This window comes from Phlebotomus papatasi, chromosome 3, assembly GCF_024763615.1.
Source record: "Phlebotomus papatasi isolate M1 chromosome 3, Ppap_2.1, whole genome shotgun sequence".
NCBI lineage: Eukaryota > Metazoa > Arthropoda > Insecta > Diptera > Psychodidae > Phlebotomus > Phlebotomus papatasi.
Window position 1 is genome coordinate 3,765,106 of NC_077224.1, and position 20,563 is coordinate 3,785,668.

General features: G+C 35.3%; 1 protein-coding gene across 13 annotated transcripts in view; it reads right to left on the minus strand.

Annotated features, from left to right (window-relative positions):
• The window catches only part of LOC129806461 (chromodomain-helicase-DNA-binding protein 7), a 74,449-nt gene that overhangs the window by 4,093 nt on the left and 49,793 nt on the right, over nt 1-20,563 (minus strand). For 3 of the 13 annotated variants that reach the window (XM_055855064.1, XM_055855071.1, XM_055855061.1), the window contains 9 exons: nt 16,741-16,901; nt 16,358-16,681; nt 11,161-12,535; nt 6,608-7,132; nt 6,198-6,390; nt 5,931-6,120; nt 2,689-2,941; nt 2,377-2,626; nt 2,042-2,320 (listed from right to left, as the gene is read on the minus strand). In XM_055855064.1, coding sequence (XP_055711039.1) covers nt 2,042-2,320; nt 2,377-2,626; nt 2,689-2,941; nt 5,931-6,120; nt 6,198-6,390; nt 6,608-7,132; nt 11,161-12,535; nt 16,358-16,681; nt 16,741-16,901 — 3,550 coding nt within the window. The remainder of the gene's footprint in view (nt 1-2,041; nt 2,321-2,376; nt 2,627-2,688; nt 2,942-5,930; nt 6,121-6,197; nt 6,391-6,607; nt 7,133-11,160; nt 12,536-16,357; nt 16,682-16,740; nt 16,902-20,563) is intronic. The other 10 variants (XM_055855072.1, XM_055855063.1, XM_055855074.1 and 7 more) reach the window with 8 other exon arrangements.

A 20,563-nucleotide genomic window follows, 5' to 3' on the forward strand; every position in this document is an offset into this window, starting at 1 on the left:
GTTGTGGTAAGTTTTTATGGTAATTTTTTGTTGATAACCTGAACCGCCCCTTGCGATCGATTTGTGAACTTATTTATACCGCCATTTTGTAGGATTTTTCGAAACATTTCGCTTGAGTAATTCATTAATTAAATTCGGTTGATAAATCTCTGAGATAAAAGGTTTCAAGTTTTGACTTTCAACCCTTATATTTCAATGTCCTCCTACGCATGTTATGCATTCTAAAGACATATGCTTTTATGTCTATTTTAAGAATATGCGGTCATTTAATGCATTTCATGTTACAATTTATTCTTTTTATTAAAAAAAGACAGTTTAAATGCGAACATTTCATATAAGAGATTATTTTTCTTCTATGAAAATAGTTTTTTTTGCTCTAGAACTTTTCCCCCACGGTTTAGAACTTTGGTCCCGAAACAAAAGTTGTTACCTATACCAAGGCCTATTCAATGATATAGGTCTCATTGGTGGTCGCACTATGGACCACTTTTGCTCATTGTCCTTTCTATTAATTCTTAAAAATCAACATTTTTTCTGCATATTTTATAAATTTATTTTTCTGAAATACCTATTATGTAAGGGATTATTACTTCTGAACTTTTTCGTGCAGAAAATTTGGATAATGGTACATTTTACAGTTATATAATCTTCAGTGACCCTAGCTGTTTTTTCAAGGACAACATTTCCGTAAAGAGGACATATTCTTACTTCCAATCCTTTTCATAATTTTAAGGATATTTAAGGATATATAAGTAAAATCTGTAAAATCACAAGGAAAATGAAGAGAAAAAGATATGATTTGTTCTAGGAAAATGTAATTTAGGATTTCCTCGACAAATTGTCCTTGCACACAGCTCAGTCATAAAACAGCAAATGCGCTTAAAATCACGCACAGTTCCATCATAAAACGGTCAAGATTACGCTTAAAAACTTTCTCAGCTCAATCATAAAACGGTAAATTCGCTTGAAATCACGCACAGCTCAATCTTAAAACGCTTAGGATTGCGCATAAAATAGCGTATTCTTAACAGTTTTATGATTGAGCTGTGCGTGTTTTTAAGCGCATTCTTAACCGTTTTATGATGGAGCTGTGCGGATTTTTATACGAATTTCTAATCGTTTTATGATTGAGCTGTGCGTAATTTTGAGCGTAATCTTAACCGTTTTATGATTTAGCTGTGCGTATTTTTTAACGTGATCTTAACCGTTCTATGATTCAGCTGTGCGTGTTTTTAAATACAATCTTAACCGTTTAATGTTTGAGCTGTGCGCGTTTCAAATGCAATCTTAATCGTTTTATGATTGAACTGTGCTTATTTGTAGCGTTTTATTTAACCATTTTATACTTGAGCTATTTGTAGCACAGGGTTACTCGTTCTATACTTAAACTGTACATGTTCTAAATATATTTTGTACCGTTTCGTGATTGGCCTGCGTATTTTTTTCTAAAGATGTCTAGTATGACTTTAAAATATTTAATTTTAAAATTAAGTTTTCCAGAAAGTAGCATTTTTTGTTCATGATTGCATGCATATAGGTCTTTATATACTTGTAATTCAATACATTATTGTTGTAATGGATGATGGTTTTCTCCTAAGATGTCCCATTTCATTTCATTTACAAATGATAACCCTTGTTATAAATTTAAAAAAAATTAATGTAATTAATGGTAATGAAGTTTCGTGAAAATTTCATTACCATAATGTCTGACTTCAGGAAAACAGTCAATGCCCAATATTAGAAGTTGGTAGACATAAAGTATTTTTAATTTGGAATTGAAGTATATGTCAAAAACGTGTCATGGCATTAAAGTGGCTTAAATAGGTTTATATTCATCAATCAATAAATTAGTGTTATTAAAAAATCATACCTGATAAAATTGATTTAAAAAAATGAATATTTTAAGCGTAATACATTTGACCTTGAAAAATGACTGAAGGAATGTTTCAAGGTCATTGGTATGTATGGGCGAAAAATTTTTTTTGGGGTTTTTGCCAAGAATTTGGGTATTCTGCCTTAGTGTGCGTCGTGGTAACCTTACCATTGAGTCAATCTCTTGAGTTGCGGAGCCTTATTTCCCGTAAGTCTCTTTCCTGTAATCTTATTTATCACTGGGACACTTTCTTCTCCCGTCAGAGCCTTCCGACTGAAGATATTGTCCTGCATTGTTGGTGTTGCTGGTTGCCTCGATCTCGATCTCGATCTGTAATCCATGCCCAGAGCTTCTTCCGTCAGTGCTGCACTCTGCTCAGCCAACCATTTATTAACCTTAGCATCGTGCGTAGGATATGAACCCAATTTTGAGCTAGAAAGGTAAGAACTAAAATCATTTAAAAAGTGGAGTTTTGCAAATCAACCCAAAAACTCTCACAATACCTCAAATGTTTCATTTCAGCAAACATCGCCTCATACGCCTTCCTCTGTTGCGACGATGCTGGTAGCTGTTGCAGCAACTTCTGATGCTGCTTCAGCATTGCCTGCTGTTCAGCCTTTGCGGCCTCAGCCAAGAATGCATTCATATCTTTGGTCGATACACCACCAAGTCCAGCCATATTCTGCAATGCCTGTAGTCCTGTGGTAGCCGATACTGGTGGATTTTTCATAGATGAACTCTTATTTGATGATGCTAAGAAGGGAATTACATGTAGTTGAAAAAATACACCAGCCAGCGGTATTCAGTTGCATTACTTCGTTTTTTACCTGGAACACTTGTTACAGTGATGGTAAATGGTTTCTGATTGGCACTCGATGCTGCCGTCTGCGATGGCCCACTGGCCGGTGTAACGGAGACACTTGGAGCCACTTGAGGCTTCTTCATGGACATCGGTGGAGATGGATCTGGATACATTTTCTGTTCTTGTGCTGCTGACAGCCCCAACACAATTTCATCCAATTTTCTACGTTTCTTCTCCTTCCCCACAACTGGCTCCTCAACAGGCTGCTTGGATGGTGGAAATCATACGCAGAAATCATTGATTAGACATTTGTGAATTACTGAAAATTCTCTCTAACTCGTGAGGAAGGTGTTTCGTTCATATCAGGGTATCCTACATCATCCCAATTGCCTATTTGGGACTCAGATTCCAAAGATATTGGCTTGGAAGCTAAGTTTTACACTTAAGCATATACTTCGGGAGGGCAACACATATGGCTTTGTGTATAGGGTACAACACAGTGTCATCTGCAATGTTTCGCGATTCAGACACGGTTCCTCTGTCGTAAGAGCTCATGGTCATACAAACCGCTTTGGGGATTCTTCAGATTCAAGAAGCAGAACATCTTACAAGGAATAAGGTATTAATAATCGTGTCGAGGCCTAAGTTTGTCTTGCTCAAAAATGGGCCACGTCAATGGCAAGCGGACAACGGACAAACACAGAAGTGGAGGGTGATTTAGATCACCTTAGAATCACAAAGGATGTCACATTCGAAAAATCCCCATCGCCGTCTGTTGTCTCTCGAGCGCACTACGCCACTTCCCAAACGATTGAGAGACTTCTATGTCTTCCAGTCTTGGTCACTACCAGAAGGAAGGCCTTCCCTTACTTCGACAAAATCTGGTGGAAAGACTTCCTTCCACAGATTGAGTCTGGCCTCCTCCGGAGATTGGTCAAGTGGTTTGACAGAGTGGCGAGCCTCAAGTGGGCCAGTGGATAGAACAGTGGCTCTATGATTGTGAGGTCTTGGATTCAAAGCTGAGCAGCAGCAGAAAAAGATTTCTCATGCCATATCGGCTTTGAATTCGTCCAGTGAATGAATGAATAGTAATGTCAATGGTGCATATTGGCAAAAAAGTGAACCGCCTAAAAACAATAGAGGCTGGTACGAAAACGAGTTTCGACATGAAAGTGGTACTTCAGTCGATACAAATATTCACTGTCACTGATCCCAAACACACACCGAGAAGGGATGCTGTGATATAGTAACGGCACTGATTGCCCACTGTTGAAGGATGAACATGGATACACAACATTCAAATATTTTAAGAAATTGTTCAATGTTCATTAAAGCCCACATCAAGCACATATTAATGGTGTAGGGACTTTATCATCAATATTTACAGCGAATCCTGATACGTCCTGTAAGGTAACTATCATCAAACAAGTCCTTTAGACTAACAAGGCAGAAAACCTTCATCTTCCTTCTCAGAATGTTGATAGGATCCGTTCAAAGACTGAACTATTAGAATAGAATATTGCTGAGTGATTGCAATGCCCAAGGATGGGGCATGTTATTTCCCTTACTATAAGGACCAAAGGAACAGGACTAGTCTCAATATATTTTCTATATCCTTAACTAATAGGACAATAGAGTCTCGTCCTTTAACGACCCATAGTTTCCTTCAGGGGGATGACATTAGCTCTAAAAAATGTGACCGGTTTTAGTGTAAATTTTTCCCTGTTTTCGTACACATTTCACGCGATATCTCCGAAACTACGTAGGTTGCCAATTTGGGGTTTTCGGTTGCCCATTCCATATTAAATTAACGTTTATTTTGTATTTGTATTTTTTGCTAATTCGTTCCACAATGTCAGAAAACACCGAATAAACTCCAAAGTTTTTTCGACACGCTAGAAACATATGGGAAACATAGGAAACGTCATATCCCTGGTTTCCTTAATATAATATATCAAAAACACTTTGTGCAATTTGCTCTTAAAAACCTCTAAATTTATCGATATTTGACTTGAAATTTCAAGGACTTCTAGAATGAATCCTGGAATAAAATTTGTATCAGAGTACTTCTGGGACTTTTAATTCCAGGGATTCATCCATAAAATACTAATCATCTTTACAATTTAGCTAATATTAATGAAAAAGGTTTATGATGCGTTCCAAATCATAAGAGCAAAATTGTACATTTTTAAGGCTAAATTTAACACATTTACAAAGGTAAATTGGGAACTTTGACTTATGTCAAACTATTTTTTAACTATTCAAAAGGATGTTTGGCTAAATCAAAATTATAAAATAATCAATAGTTTAAGAACTATTGAAGATTAAAAATATATTAAATACCCATCAATAAGGTAAAGTGCCCTCGAGACAACCGGTTCCTCGATTCGACCGATGGTCAATATTTGAATGTTTTAATGGTGAATTTCTATGAAATTTTCACTGATTCGTATTTATTTATAGAATAATTGATCTATTAATGTTAGATCTTACGCCAAATATTAGTGCAAGTATAAATAAATTGAATAAATAACTCTACCGGTCGAATTGAGGAACCAGTCGACTTGAGGGCACTTTACCTTATTTCAAAATTTCAATGTCTAACTTGCACATTTCATTAAAAACAACTTTAAAGACGACATTTTGAAAACTATTTTTGGTAATTTACGGTTATAAAATAGAAAATTTCAATCGCATTTTTTTTTCAAATCACAAAATTTCATGAACACAATGAAATTTTCATTGAAATTTTTAAAATTTCACATCTCAATTTAAATAAATCTTGGTGAATAAGGTAAATAATAATAATGGACAAGAATTATTTTCATACTAATTGTGGGAATGTTTCTTTGACTAAAAATTAATTTTGCCAAAATCATGAAATTTTCGTAAATTTTAGACAAATTTCTATGATTTTTCATGAAATTTTCGTAATTTTTCAGGGAATTATTTCAAATGAAGGGAATATTTTAATTAGTGATCGAACTTGGCGGAATGATTCAAAACTGAATTGAATATTTTAAAGGTAAAGAAGAAATATTAAAAATAGGGGAGTGTGGGACTATTCAAGCAACGCAAATTTTTTTTTGCATAAGACTTATTACAAATATTAATCATTTTTGTCAATTAAATTTTGTATCTATTTGAATACTAATTCATTGAAAATATTTAACACTGTTTCGAAAATTTTATCTGCCCCGCCTTCCCCTATTAAGGAAAAATACAAAAAATCAGTAAATTAAAATTGAAACTTACGCAGTTGTTCTTCTTCATCAATTTCGTCAACATATTGTCCAATTTGCTCTTTCCAGCTGCCGATGAATTGCCATAGGCAGACGCCATTGCACTCGAATTTGATGACTTGGACTTTGACATTGAAAAGTCCTGAACTTCACTCAAGTCAATTGGATTCTTAATCATTTCAGCCATATTGACTTTTGGTAAACTTCAGAAATACAAAAAAAAAATAAAGAAAAAGTCAGCAGTTGCAAAGGAAATGGAAGGGTTTTTGAGCAAATGTACCTTGAAGATAAATCTATGGGAGTCAGGGTACTAGAGGTACCGGGTATAACTGTTGGCTTATTGTAGGACGACATTGTAGATCTCGTAAGAGGTTGATGTTGATGGGCAGGAGGTGGTTGCAGTGACATCGATGATGAACTTCTGCGTGATTCATTTGACTCTTCATCACCCCAAGAAGGTTTCTGCATACCTCCTAAAAAACGATTTTGATTTTTCAAGTTTGAACGTTAAAAAGACCGCAGGAAGCGTATTTCTCAACCGATTTGGATAATTTTGGATTTAACTGAAAGGTCTTCAAATTCCTGATAACTTTGAACGTATTGAGCTCAATTTGAAGCATCCTTTAGAGTATCTTTCCTGGAACTTGATTTAATATTCCTGTAAAAAATGTATTTAAAAAAAAATCCTACCTGGATTTTGAGTATTGTTGAGCAGAGCGTGAAGTTTGGCCCTCTCCGTCTCCACATCAATTGCAATGTGTCTCTTTCTCTTTTTGTTGGATGCTGCAACAGCTGCTGCCGCAGCCGCAGCCATGCTCTGACTCAGAGCAGCAGCACTTCCGCCCATATTTGACGCATTCATGGATGCCAAATTGGGATTTTGGAGTTGCTTGGACAATCCCTGATCTGTGGTAATTGTTATGACATCTGGCGTATTGGATCGACCACCGGTCATTCCAACATTGGCAACAGCAGCTGCTGCTGCAGCCAGATTCACATCAATTGCCGTAGGAATTCGCTTGACAGTCTCATAGAGTGGGACATCCAAGTCCATTCCCTGGCATCCCGTGTACGCTGAATATGATCTACCCACTGGCCATTCATTCTTCTCAACACAGTGAATAATGTGACTTATTCTCTTTTCCAGAGCAAAGTCACGGAACCACTTAATGAGGATTTGCTTCGACAGAAGCTTCGGAATAATTGGTTTGATTTCTGAAAGGCGAACAAAGGGGAAACCTTTTTATAAATACAGGTCAAATGATTCCAGATATCTATTATAAGTTTTCGATGACCCCCCATCTTACAAATCAATATTCTTCAGAGGAAATTATTGTAATGTTGTCTTCATCATTTTCTTGACCATTTAGAAACAGCTTAATTCTGCTTAACTAATTTTAAAAATCAATGATGAAAGTATCGATCGATAAATCTATGCATGTCGACCTTTTAAGCATTACTTGCCCATTCGTTGTGACATTCTTAACCCTTTAAGGACGATTGGGTCACCGGTGACTCAAAAATGAAACTTTTCCTACGGCCTTCTAAAGTCTTGCTCTAAAAAGTTAGAAAAATTATTTTTCTGACCTTCAATTTTTGACCTTCTCGTCCTTAAAGAGTTAAAAGAATGTGACTGTTGATAAATATCTAAATTAGTTACAGGAAATGCAACTATCGTTTAAATTTTTCACAATCGACAGTTGATAGTATTGAAAATAAGTTGTCATGTTATCCCAGAATTGACTTTGAATGACATTGAAAAACGGCGAGAAAAGCTAGATGATCAATTATGATGCTATTCCAATGAAAAATGAACATTTTTTTAGCACATGACTATGCACAAGTGCTTCTATATTATCGACTTTTTTTATATTGATTCCTGTCACGACTAACAGCAACAAACGAAAACAGTCGAGACAGCAACCAACACAAAGAAAAGACGATAATTGCAAAAACATTTAAGATAAATGAAGCGCTAAAAAACAATACCCAGAAAAATGAAACTGACAATGAAGAAAGAAAAAATGACAAATTTTCCTATAAAAATACTTGTAAATGTGATTAAAATAATTTTGAAAAACGTATTAAAACTAAAAGATCTTTAGTTTTTGTTTACAGATATTTTTTCCCAAAAGTTTTTAACAAAAAATAAACAGTGTACTAATTTTAAAATCAAATTTGTAGTCCTAGAGGAGTAACTCATTAGAGAAACAGAAACCCATTTTGCTGAGAAACGTTTTTGCAAAACGTAGAAAATTTCCAAAACATGGAAATGTTTCTGGAAACAACAAAGGAAAAATCTTTCGAAAATGCTAAAATGTTTCTGGAAACAAGTAAATATTCCTGGAATCAAGAAAGTTTCTGGAAACACAAAAATATTTCCTGAAACATGAAAGATTTCTGGAAACACCTAAATACACCATGAAACCGAAAAAAGATTTCTAAAAGCATTGATTCTAAAAACTGATTTCTGGAAGCATTGAAACCCTTCTAGAAGCATGAAAATATATCTGAAAACATGGAAATATTTCAGGAAACACGGAAAAACTTTTCCAGAAGCACGAAAACATTTCAGAAAAGCACAAAATATTTTAAAATTAGCATGGAAATGTTATCCGTGTTGTCGAGTTTTAGCTCTGAAATATTCCTTATGGACACCAAGGCTTTTCGCAGTTAATTGCCCAGCAGCGACCCAGCTTTGTGCCCCCATCCGAACACTCCCAGGCCATGTTACCGACTAACTGACAATGTCGCCTGTGTTAGCCAATCTCCCATACGGAGGGCAACAGAACTATATCGTCAGTAAAAAGCCTTCCATGGAGCGAGAGGTGGAAAATATGAATTTCTCGCCTCTCTGGAAAATAACTACAACACTAGTAACATAAAAAAGTTTCCAGAAGCATTGGAACATTTCTAGAAATACGAAAGTATTTCTAGAAGCATTAAAAGATTTCTGAAATTACGGAATTTTTTTGTGGAAACATGGAAATATTTCATGAAGAAGACTTTTACAGAAACAGCAATGTGAACATTTCTGAAATGCACACAGAAGTATTTCTTGAAAGCATGAAACGCATGAAACCGTTTTTGAGAAACACCAAAAAGCATCTTCTGCATTGAAACATTTCTGGAAACACGGAAATATTTCTATAAGCATGAAAATATTTCAGGAAACACGGAAATATTTCAGGAAGCATGAAAACATTTTCAAAAGAATAAAAATAATATTTCTGAAAAACACGGAAATATTTTTAGAGCATGAAAATATTTTTAGCAACACGAAAATATTGCAGTAAGCATTGCAATATTTCTGGGGACATGGAAATAATTCAGGAAAATACGAAAATATTTCTGGGAACATGGAAATATTTCTGGAAACATGGAAATATTTCTGGAAACACGGAAACATTAAAAGAAGAACGAACACATATAATCTGGAAAGCACAAAAATACTTCTAGAAGCATGAAAATGTTTCTAGAAACACAAGAAATCCTATGGAAGGATTGAAGAGCATTTCTAGAAACACGAAAATATTTCTAGATGCATGGAAATGTTTCTGGGAACACAAGAAAGTCTCTGGAAAGATTGAAAAACATTTCTAGAAACACGAAAAAATTCCAGAAGCATTGCAATATTTTTAGAGACAAAGAAATATCTCTGGAACGCACCAAAATATTTCTAGGAACATGGAAATATTTCCGGAAAGCACGAAAATATTTCCGGAACCATGGAAATAATTCTGGAAACACGGAAATATTTCAAGAAGCACAAGAATACTTCCAGAAGGGCAAAAATATTTCTAGGCAGCACGGAAATATTTCTAGAAACTTGAAAATGTTTCCAGAAGCACAAATAATTTGTCAGTTAAATCAGCATTTATCGTAACTTTATTTGTGCGATTTTGAGATATATACATATTTAGAATCGGCGTAATTTTGTTTACTAAACGCATATGAGAAACAGAAACTTTTATAATCCCAATAAAAATTATTTTAAGCAAAAATCGCTAGTGCCCTTATTTAATAAAAATTTATCAGAATTTGTCGTAACTTCCATTTTTGGAGAAGTTACGACAAATTTCCATACAAAATTTTCTCTAATCAGCATTTGCCGTAACTTCTTTTGCTCGTTTGCGTGGCTTGTAATTTGCAGCAAAAATGTAATATTTTTCAATGAAACGGTCACAAACACTTCCAAATATCCAAAGACAGTGCGAATAATGCAACATGAAATCATTTTAATTCAATTTTTGTGAGAAAAAAGTAAGAAAAAATCCCTGCCCATCTGTCATTAATTCAAAACAAAACAAGCGACGCGGCGCACAAAATTTATTCAATAAAATTTATAAAATAAAAGCTTTAAGGGACAGGGATCAGAGTTTAATTGATTAATTTAGTCAAATAAAGGCACTTTTTGATAAAAATCATTAGAATAATTGAAATTGTTATAATGCATTTTAGAAAATTGTCGTAACTTCCAAGATCTCCATACATTGGAAGTTACGGCTTTATAAACGATGGAAGTTACGATAAAATCTTATTATGTTTTATCGAACATATATCTCAATATCTCAGCTTTTAAATCATTTTATAAAGATTTTATCGAGTTAACTTACAGTTTATTAGTGTCACTTTTATTATTTTGACTCAAAAGTATTGCATTCGGGGCTCATTTTTAAGAAAAATAATATTGAACTGAAAATTTCGTCTCCTGAAAAGTTGTCAAAAAGAAGTTACGACAAATGCTGATTTAACTGACGAATTTACGGAAGCATTGAAACATTTTTTTCAAGCACGAAAAATATATAGAAACAGCAAAAATGTTTCTGGGAACATTGAAACATTTTTGGAAGCATGAAAATTATTTCTAGAAACACAGGAAAGAATTTCTGAGTTTCAAAATATTCTAAAATATTTTATAGAAGCATGACAATATTTCTGAAAACATGAAAGTATTTCTGGAAACAGATTTTTTTTTGAAACATGAGAATTTCATTTATGTTTCTGCTAATGAGTTGCTCCCCGCTTAGACTTTAATTTTCCATTGATTCGAAAGTTTTTTTTTTAAACTTTTCATAATGAAAAAAAAATTTCACTTCGTCTTTTCTCTAAGCCCATGCCCTATTTAAATATTTAATCGCGTAAAATGTCAGAGTTTCCTTTGCATAAGCCCATTGGCTTCAAAATTAATAAAAAGAAGAGGAAAAAACTGAAAAAATTAATCATTAAAAAATGTAACTTACCTCTGAGTGATAGAAGTTCCTTCGGGAAAACTTCAGCAATTCTCGGCTTAACAACTGGCTGAATAACTTCCAAATCTGGGAATCTGGCCTTGAGTTCAGCTGCTTGTTTATTGCATTCCTCCTCGACTGAGATCTCCTTTTCACTTGAAGCAGCAACTCTTTCAGGAGTTGCTGCCTTGTTTGCACTACTTTCTGGAGATTCTTCCTTGCCTGGAACCTTTTCTTCTGGACTTTTATCTTCAATTTCCTTTGGTTCCTTGTCCTTTGCTTCGTCTTCTTCGCCCTGAACTGCCTCTGAAGTTGCTTTGTCTTCTTTGGGAGTGGGAATTTGTTCTTCCTCTGGGATCTTTTCCTCCTTTTTGTCTGCGTCAGTTACTTCCGTCAAATCTTTTGGTGATTCATCGTCATCCATTGCTTCGGGTTCGGGTCTGGGCTCATCAGATTCCTCCTCGTCAACCTTCTTCTCTTCATTTTCTTCCATTTCATCATCGGCCTTCTTGGCTTTGTCATCTTTTGACTCAGTCTCACTTTCTGTGCTCTTTTCTGGAGATTCTTTAGCTTTTTCTGGATCTTCAATCATTTCTTCTTTGTTGTTCTTCTCTTCCTGACCTTCAGTGATCTCTTCCTGATCAACTGAAGCCTCTACAGATTCTGCCTTAACTGCCACTTTCTCTATTTTCAGCCCTGAATCTGCGGGTTTTTCCACTTTGAGCGATAACGCTTCCTTCTTCTCCAGATTCATCAATTCCGCTTCCATCTTGAGCAGAGCCTTTTGATTTTGAGCCTCAAGCTCCCTTTCGTACTTCTTGGCAGCTTCGTAGAAGCAGAATTCAGTATCATTGAAAATATTGGCATCAGATCGATAGAGACCATGCTTAAGGACAGCTCTGACCAATTCCCTGTCATGCTTCCCAGATTCCCACCAATCTGGCGTATCATAGTTATTCTGAGCCAGATAAACTCTCTCCTCCAACTTCGGATGCTTCACCAATTCCCTCAATTTCGACAACAATTCCAAACGATCCAAAATCAATCTCGCATGATCTTCACTGATATCATCAACAATTCCCTCTAGGCCCTTCTCATCATCCAACAACTTCACACTTGCCTGTCTCTTGCACATGGCAATGAAGACTTTGTAGTAATCCGACAGACTCTCATCACTTTTCTTCTCCAACTTGGCCAGAGACTTGAATTTAGTCCAATCGGGCGTTGGAATTGTCGTGCATGCTTGCAAATCAATTCCATAGCCCGTGAGAACTCTCAAAAATTCATTCTCTTCCCTTCGATTCCATTTCTTCTGCACCGATTCCAGCCTCATGCGTTCCTTCTCACGCACTTGCTGCTCAATCTTCTCCCGATGGCCCATCTTTTGCTGCAAGAAATTCATTGAGAAAAACCCTTCTCAATTTTCTGGATGAAATCAAAGTTCCCAAACAAACCAAAAAATCACTGAATAAATCAGCAATCCGTTGCAAAACAATCACTTTTTCAAGTAAAATTTTTCTATACGGAAGCATTTTTGTATTGTCCTCTGAACAAGGGAAAAAAAACGAATAGAAATGGAGAACAAACAAGAAGAAGCACCAACTGAAGGATCTCCAGTGGATGCCCCTGCAACTCAACCAACCGACGCAAGGAGGAGAAGAAGAAGAGCTCCTTCTAGAAAGCGTTCACGCTCACGTTCACGTTCTCGCAAATCGACAAGATCAACATCCAGGAGAAGGAGACGCTCCCGGAAGAGGATGATGCCATCCGAAAGAATGTAAAATACTCCAGAAAATCTCAATTTGATCATTTCCACGAGGAAAAAAATTCGATAATCCGTCTAAATTCTATCTGTAATAAATTATACTAATTGTAAATTTTTCTGGGGTTTTCTTTGCGCATTTCCTGAATTTCTGAGGTTCAACAATTTAACATCTGTAGACCATATCTACTGAAGCGGTGAGTATTTTAAAGATGAAACAAATTCTATGGGTAACGCAATTTTTTGGAGAATTTTAATTAAAAAACGTATAAATTTTAAGAAGCTCCTAGTATAGCCTAGTATTAGCCCAAAGACTCCTTTCACCGGAAAACCACCATCTTTCATTATTCAATGTTAAAATTCAATCACCCTGGAGGGCTTATTAGGTGTGATTCGGCCCGGTCGTCCCTAGTACGCAATATCTCTGGTTTGGAAAGATATCTTCATAATTTTTTATTAAAAATATATTTACTCGCCCGTACGACAATTTCTATGCTATTAGTTTTTTTAAGCGTTTCTAAACCAGTTAAAAATCACGTTTTGTAGTTTTTATGTGGTAGCGCAGAAAATTTAGACTAATTAAAAAAAAAGAATGTTGATCGACTATTTCTCGAGATATTGTAGTTAAAAGCTCGGAAAAAAGCGAGAGAAGCGACGTCAGACAGTATCTTCCTAACACACACTCTCTCTCTCTCTCTCTCTCTGCGAATTTTTTCGCGGATTTTCACGAGGCGCAAAATCTTTCACGAATTTTTACGCAGATTTTCGCGGGACGCAAATTTTCAAGCTAATTTACGCGGATAGCGACTTTTCGCGGGGTGCATTAAGTGGATTTTCGCTGGTCTCGTGATTTTTCTCGCAATTTTTTTACAAGTATTTTCACTGATTTTCGCGGGTCGTGATTTTTCTCGCGGATGTCGAATCTTTTCACGGATTTTTGTTGGTCGTGACTTTTTCCACGAATTTTCGCGCAACGCGATATTTTGCGGATCTTCGCGGGTGTCGAATCTTTTCACGGATTTTCGCGGGTCGTGATTTTTATCCAAAATTTTTTGCGATTTTTTTCACGAATTTTCGCTGGTCTTGTGACTTTTTTCGCGGTTTTTCGCGGATGTCGAATTTTTTCACGGATTTTTGCTGGTTGTGATTTTTTTCGCGAATTTTCACGGGCCGTGAACTTTTTGCGGATTTTCGCGAGTGGAAAATTTTTTTACGGATTTTCGCGAGTTGTGCTTTTTCGCGAATTTTCGTGTAATGAGAAGTTTTTTGTGGATTAACACCACTGTCGAATCTTTTCACAGATTTTCACGTCGCGAGTCGTGCATTTTTCGCGAATTTTCGCGGGTGTTGAATATTTTCACGGATTTTTGCTGGTCGTGATTTTTTCGAGAATTTTCGCGGGCCGCGAATTTTTGCGGATTTTCGCTGATCGTGATTTTGTTCGCGGTTTTTCGCGGGACGCAAGTTTTTACGGATTTTCGCGTGTGTCGAATCTTTTCACGGATTTTCGGGAGTTGTGCTTTTTTCACGAATTTTCGTGGAACGCGAAGTTTATACAGATTTTCGCGGCTGTGAAATATTTTCACAATATTTTTTTCGCGAATTTTCGTGGGTCATGAACTTTTTGCGGATTTTCGTGGCTGTCGAATCTTTTCACGAATTTTTGCTGATCGTGATTTTTTCCGCGAATTCTCGCGGGCCGTGAATTTTTTGCGGACTTTCGCGGGTGTAGAATCTTTTCACTGATTTTCGCGAGTTGTGCTTTTTCGCAAATTTTCCTGGAACGCGAACGTTTTGCGGATTTTCGCGGGTGTCGAATCTTTTCACAGATTTTTGCTGGTCCTGATTTTTTCCGCGAATTTTCGCGAAACGTGAACTTCTTGCCGATTTTCATGGGTGTCGAATCTTTTCACGAACTTTCACGTGTCGTGATTTTTCTCTCGAATTTACGGGGGACGCTAACTTTTTGCGGACTTTCGCGGATCGTGATTTTGTTCTCGGTTGCTCGCGGGGCGCAAATTTTTATGCAGATTTTGCGAGCCGCAAATTTTTTGCGGACTTTCCTGGGTCGTGATTTTTTTCCAGGATTTTCCGAAGGACACAAGTTTTTACGCGGATTTTCGTGTGGTGTGATTTTTTCCACAGATTTTCGCGGCGCGTGAATTTCTTCGCGGATTTTCGCGGACAGCGAAAGATTTCGAGGATCACGGAATTTGTCGTGGATTTTCGCGGACCGCGTAATTTTTCGCGAATCTTCGTGGAACGAGAATTTTTTCACGGATTTTAGCGGATTTCTCCGAGATAATCGACTTTCAATTTTTTCAGAAACTTTTATGCATTTCTCATCGAATTTTCCTCATCAATTTAAACTAAATTACTTTAATTATATTAAATTAAAAATCCCATACAGTTTAAGAATTATTAAACTAAACTTGCATTAGTTATGTATAAATATCGTTGGAGTTTGGCACAATCCAAATTTGCAATGAAGGAATCGCATCTTTTTTTTAACCAATTTGACCAAATTTGGACTTAATCGAAAGGTCTTTGGCATCACTTGACCACTGAGGAAGACACGGAGCGTGTCGAAAACTCTGGAGAAGATGTTGACAAGAACTCCACAGATTGTGTTGTTGTTTCCGGATGGAGCTTCTCTCCGAAAATTCCACTAAAGCTAAACGAAAATTTTCCGCACGAAATATAATTTCACGAGTAACTTCCACTGAAAAATTATTTAGGCCACGCCTTTTTTTTATTGAACCTATTTTGGGAGCGCCCCGACGGCCCCGACACATGTACATTCGGATTTTTGAGTTTTAGGTAAAATGTTTATTTAGATATTCGGATATTCAAATTTTCTGACATTCGGATAATCAGATGTTCGAATATTCGAATAATCATATTCGAATTTTCGTATAATTGGATATAAAAATATTTCGGACATTTGGAAATTCCAATATTTGGATTATTCCATATTGGAATTTTAGAGTAATCGAATTTCAGATATTAGGGTAATTGGATATTCGATAATCGAATTTTCGAATAATTATTTGAATTTTCAAATTTTCGGACAATCAGACATTCAGGTTTTCAGCTATGCGAATTTTCAGATATTCATTTGAGACAACATAAAATTATCATAGCATGGTTCAAATTTTAATATTACTAAATAAACCACGCCCCCATAAAAACTCGCATAAATGCACAAATTTATTAAATTTTGTTTTTTTTTTAACGCATTTTACTGGTATTACAAAAATCTCATGGCAAACCGGATAAAGAATAGTGACTCTTGGCGGGAACTAATGACAGTGGATTCTTAAGGGGCGTGGCTTATAATATCATTAAATATTTATTTTTTTCTAAAATATATCAAAATGTTATACTAATATATTTAAAAAAAAAAATCTTAGATAAAATCATAATTTTAAAATTTGTCAAACTTACCAAGTACATTGCCAATTTTGAGATATCCCAGTTGGCTAATTGGTTGGCATCAGCTGGATTTAGTCCCAATCCAAGGCTCAGCATCAATGAAAAGTCCGCAGCCGTTGGCATTGGTGGATTCTGCTGTTGTTGCTGCTGATGGTGATGCTGTCCTTGCTGATGTCCCTGTGATTGCGCAGAAGTGCCAGGCATTTGATGTTGTGATGCAGTTGCAGACGTTGTAGTTACACTTGTTGAAATAGATGCTGGTGAAATGGACAATCCTCCCATGGAGGTTGGTGTCGAAGACGGAGCCATTGATGATGGTGTCACCAGGGCCTGTAACTATATTTTGTTCAATTAACTCGTTCGACACGGCATTTTGATTTTTATTCAACACAGACCTTTGCCTTCTGCTGCTGCTTCATTTCTTCCTTCTTGTAATTCCTCTGATATGACGTTATCACACGACGCAGACGCGTATTGAGATCTTGCATCGTTGGCCATGTGTGTGGATCATCCGAAGATAGTGTGGCAGCAAGAAGAGCTTCCTCATCTTCGATTCCTGAACAAATCAAATAATCTAATTGAGTCAAAAGGCTATGAGCCCTTTTTTGGTTTAGCATCAATCGGCCTTGCAGTCGTACAAGATAAACTTTCTTCGCCTGAAGTTTACTATTAATCGTAAATAAATTTATAAATGAATATTTAAGTTCCTCATGGTCAAACAATTAGTGAGAATCGAACCAAGAAGACATTTTAGTCCTACAAAACAATGTTAGGACTACCAGGAGGATTCATTCGGAGTTTTCAAACTAGTTCTCAGAGATTCAGGCGGATCCATGAAGATAAGTTTTCCCTACACGGTAAAAAGTTTTGAACACTGACCAAAATATTGGAACAAGTTTTCCTTGGAATAATTTCTTTTTTTTGGAATCAATTTGATCCTAGAGAAGATATTTGTTTGTTCCAAAAAGTTTTTTTTACAGTTTTGTTACGAAATATAGTTACAATTCTGTTAGAGTTTTCTTTTGGAACCGTTTTGATACGGTGGAATGTCTACAAATTTGAGTTGATTACTTTTCATACAAATTTGTTCCTGAAATTTGGAATAGAATTTGTTTCACTTGGCTGTTTTGATTCCACTGTCAGGTCAGGAACAAATCGGTACATATTTTTAAAACAATATTATTCCTACATCTGTAACATATTTGTTCCAAAAATTTTCGATGTCCATGAAATAAGTAATTTTTGGAACGTAAATGTTACTCTTATGGGGAATCTTTTTGTTCCCATTGTCGGGAACAAATTCGTGTAAAAGATTTCGTCTTACAGTTAAGGCCTATACTTCAGTCGAGATGGATTTTGGTGGCAAGAGTTCATAAGGAACATCAAATAAAAATCAACTTAAAGGCCTATACATATTGGGAGCAACTTTCGTCAAAAATCGTATTTTTGACAGAATTTTGACGTTTCTACCTACAGCAGTGCAGACGATTTCCTTTAAAAGAGCCATTTTTGACGAAAACTGCTTACAATGTGTAGACACCCTAAGAGTGTGTTATACAGACGCATGCATGACGAACATTCCAGAAAAGTTAATTTTGCCCTGCAGTATTAATTCGAAATCGGTGTAAATATTACTCTTTTTAGGAGTATTATGGTTAAAGTTACCCTTTTCATGTTAATTTTATCATAAAAAGATGTAAAATTAACACTAAAAATTTTGATATATTTTTTCACCTAAAGAGTGTCAAAGTTATGAGGGAAAAAGGTTAATCGCACCCTCTTTTTTCTCAGTGATATTCAAGTATTAGGTTAATTATATATTTGGATATTCAAATATTTGGATAATAGGAAAATCACGTATTCGGATTTGTGGATAATTATTGATATTCGATACTTGGATTTTTGCAGTTTGGAATTGGAGAAATAAGCGGATAATTGGATGTTCGAAAATCGAACTTTAGGATAATTGGATGTTCGAAAATCGAACTTTAGGATAATTCGTTAACCGGATAAATCGATTAATCGGATATTCGATTTTATAGAAACAATATACTGATCAGTCGGGTTTCCCGGTCCTTTTTTGAGACCGGATTATCACATTTATATATGAATGTTCGAATTTGAGGTCAATTGTATATTTGAATTTCGAACATAATCAAATATTCGAATTTTCGGATATTAGAATTATCGCATATTTGGATAATCGAATATTCGAATAATCGGATAATCACATTGTAATGAATTTACTTCATGAATGGCTGCGGGCAGTAAAATATTCATGACAATCTCTCCCCCTCCCCTTCTCGTACCTCCATAATTTCCGTTGGGTCCATCCTGTTTTTGGACGAAAATTGCAGAATATTGTCTTAAGTGTAATTTTTACACTTAAGTTCTATACTTCGGGAGGGAAAACATATGCATCTGAGAGAAAAGATATGTTTTCCTGTTGAACATTTTACGAACATTTACTAACAAATTACAAAATTTTACGGACATTTTTTGTGTGTTTACGAAAATTTACGAACAAATGTTTGTAAAAGTACAAAACATGTTCGTCAAATGATCATTTTACGAACAATGTTTGTGAAAAAAGTACAAACTTTTTCAGACATGTTTGAGGGTTATACGATTCACGAGCATTTTGTAACTCCCCCATAGGAATTCACAAACATTTACGAACATTTTTACAAATTTTTTTTTTCTGCGTAGAGACAGACAAAATTCCTGCCTCACTGAGAAAAAACTTGGTGCGATTAACACTTTTTTCCCCAGAAATTTAACACTTTTTAGGTGTAAAAATATATCAACATTTTTTAATGTTAATTTTACACCTCTTTAAGGGTAAAATTAACATGAGAAAGGGTTAATTTAACCCCTAATACACCTAAAAAGGGTAATATTTACACCGATTTTGGATCAATAATGCAGGGTAATTTCTCTCACAAGGGAGGTCATCGAGTCATCAAATTCAGATTGGCTTCATATTGAGAACATAGACGCGGATAGGGATCATAAGGATCGTGTCATACTCAAAAAGTGCTAAATTTTTTTTTCCTTTGCAAAAAAAGCAATCAAAGGATTCCATAAAATGTTAATGATAAAGAAAGTTCTAGAGAGCCAGCAGGAGCAGTCGTGGTGCAGTGGGCTAGCGGACGGTGTTTACAACGCAAAGGTCTCGAGTTCGATTCTTGCTTTGTGCCGCCTTATTGTTTTTTTTTCTTCTATTATTTTTTTATCTGTTTTTTTGTCGGATTTTTTTTTTCATTGACCGTAATTTTTCCTTAGTGTATCTATATTTGCTTTGCACTGTAATATACTCCTAATATGAATGTTTAACTAAAGTAAGTGTCTTAAAAGTTCTTCAACGCGTCTGCTTGTTTTAATTTTTTTTAAGGAATAGAAATTAAGAATTCATCCATATACGGTCTTATTGGTCCTACATATTACATAGCGTTATTTTTATTTGCTTTTTTAAATCACTTGCCTAAGCAATGTGTCTTGCAAAATACATCAATAAATCTATGCACAAGAGATAGAGAATTTAAAAAACACTCACTCATTTTTAATCAATTGTCTGCAGAAAGATTCAAATGCAGTTTCAAATATGCATGGCACAAATCAGGATATGTTGATGAGAGGCCCGAAAAATTTGAAAATCCAAGTCAATACTGTTTTACAAAAGTTTATTTGGAAACTTGCTCTCAAACTGATTGTGAAAGCATATCTTTTATTCGATGTGCACATTGTGACTGTACATTCTGTTTTAATCATTTCTTTACAGAAATCCACATGCACTAATTAGTTATTAAACTAATTTGTGCATTGAGGACTTTTGTAAAGAAATGATTAAAACAGAGGACAATGTTCACAATGAGCACACCGAATTAAAGTATGACTCACAATCAATTTAGGCAAAAGCTCCCAATAAACTTTTTCAAAACAATATTGAATTGAATTTTCAAATATAACAAAATTCAACATATCTTGATTTTGTGCAGATTGCTAATTATAATAATTCTCTATCGCTTTGTACATAGATTTATTGATGTATTTTGCAAGACACATTGCTTAGGCAAGTGATTTAAAAAAGCAAATAAAAATAACGCTATGTAATATCTAGGACCAATAAGACCGTATATGGATGAATTCTTAATTTCTATTCCTTAAAAAAAATTAAAACAAGCAGACGCGTTGAAGAACTTTTAAGACACTTACTTT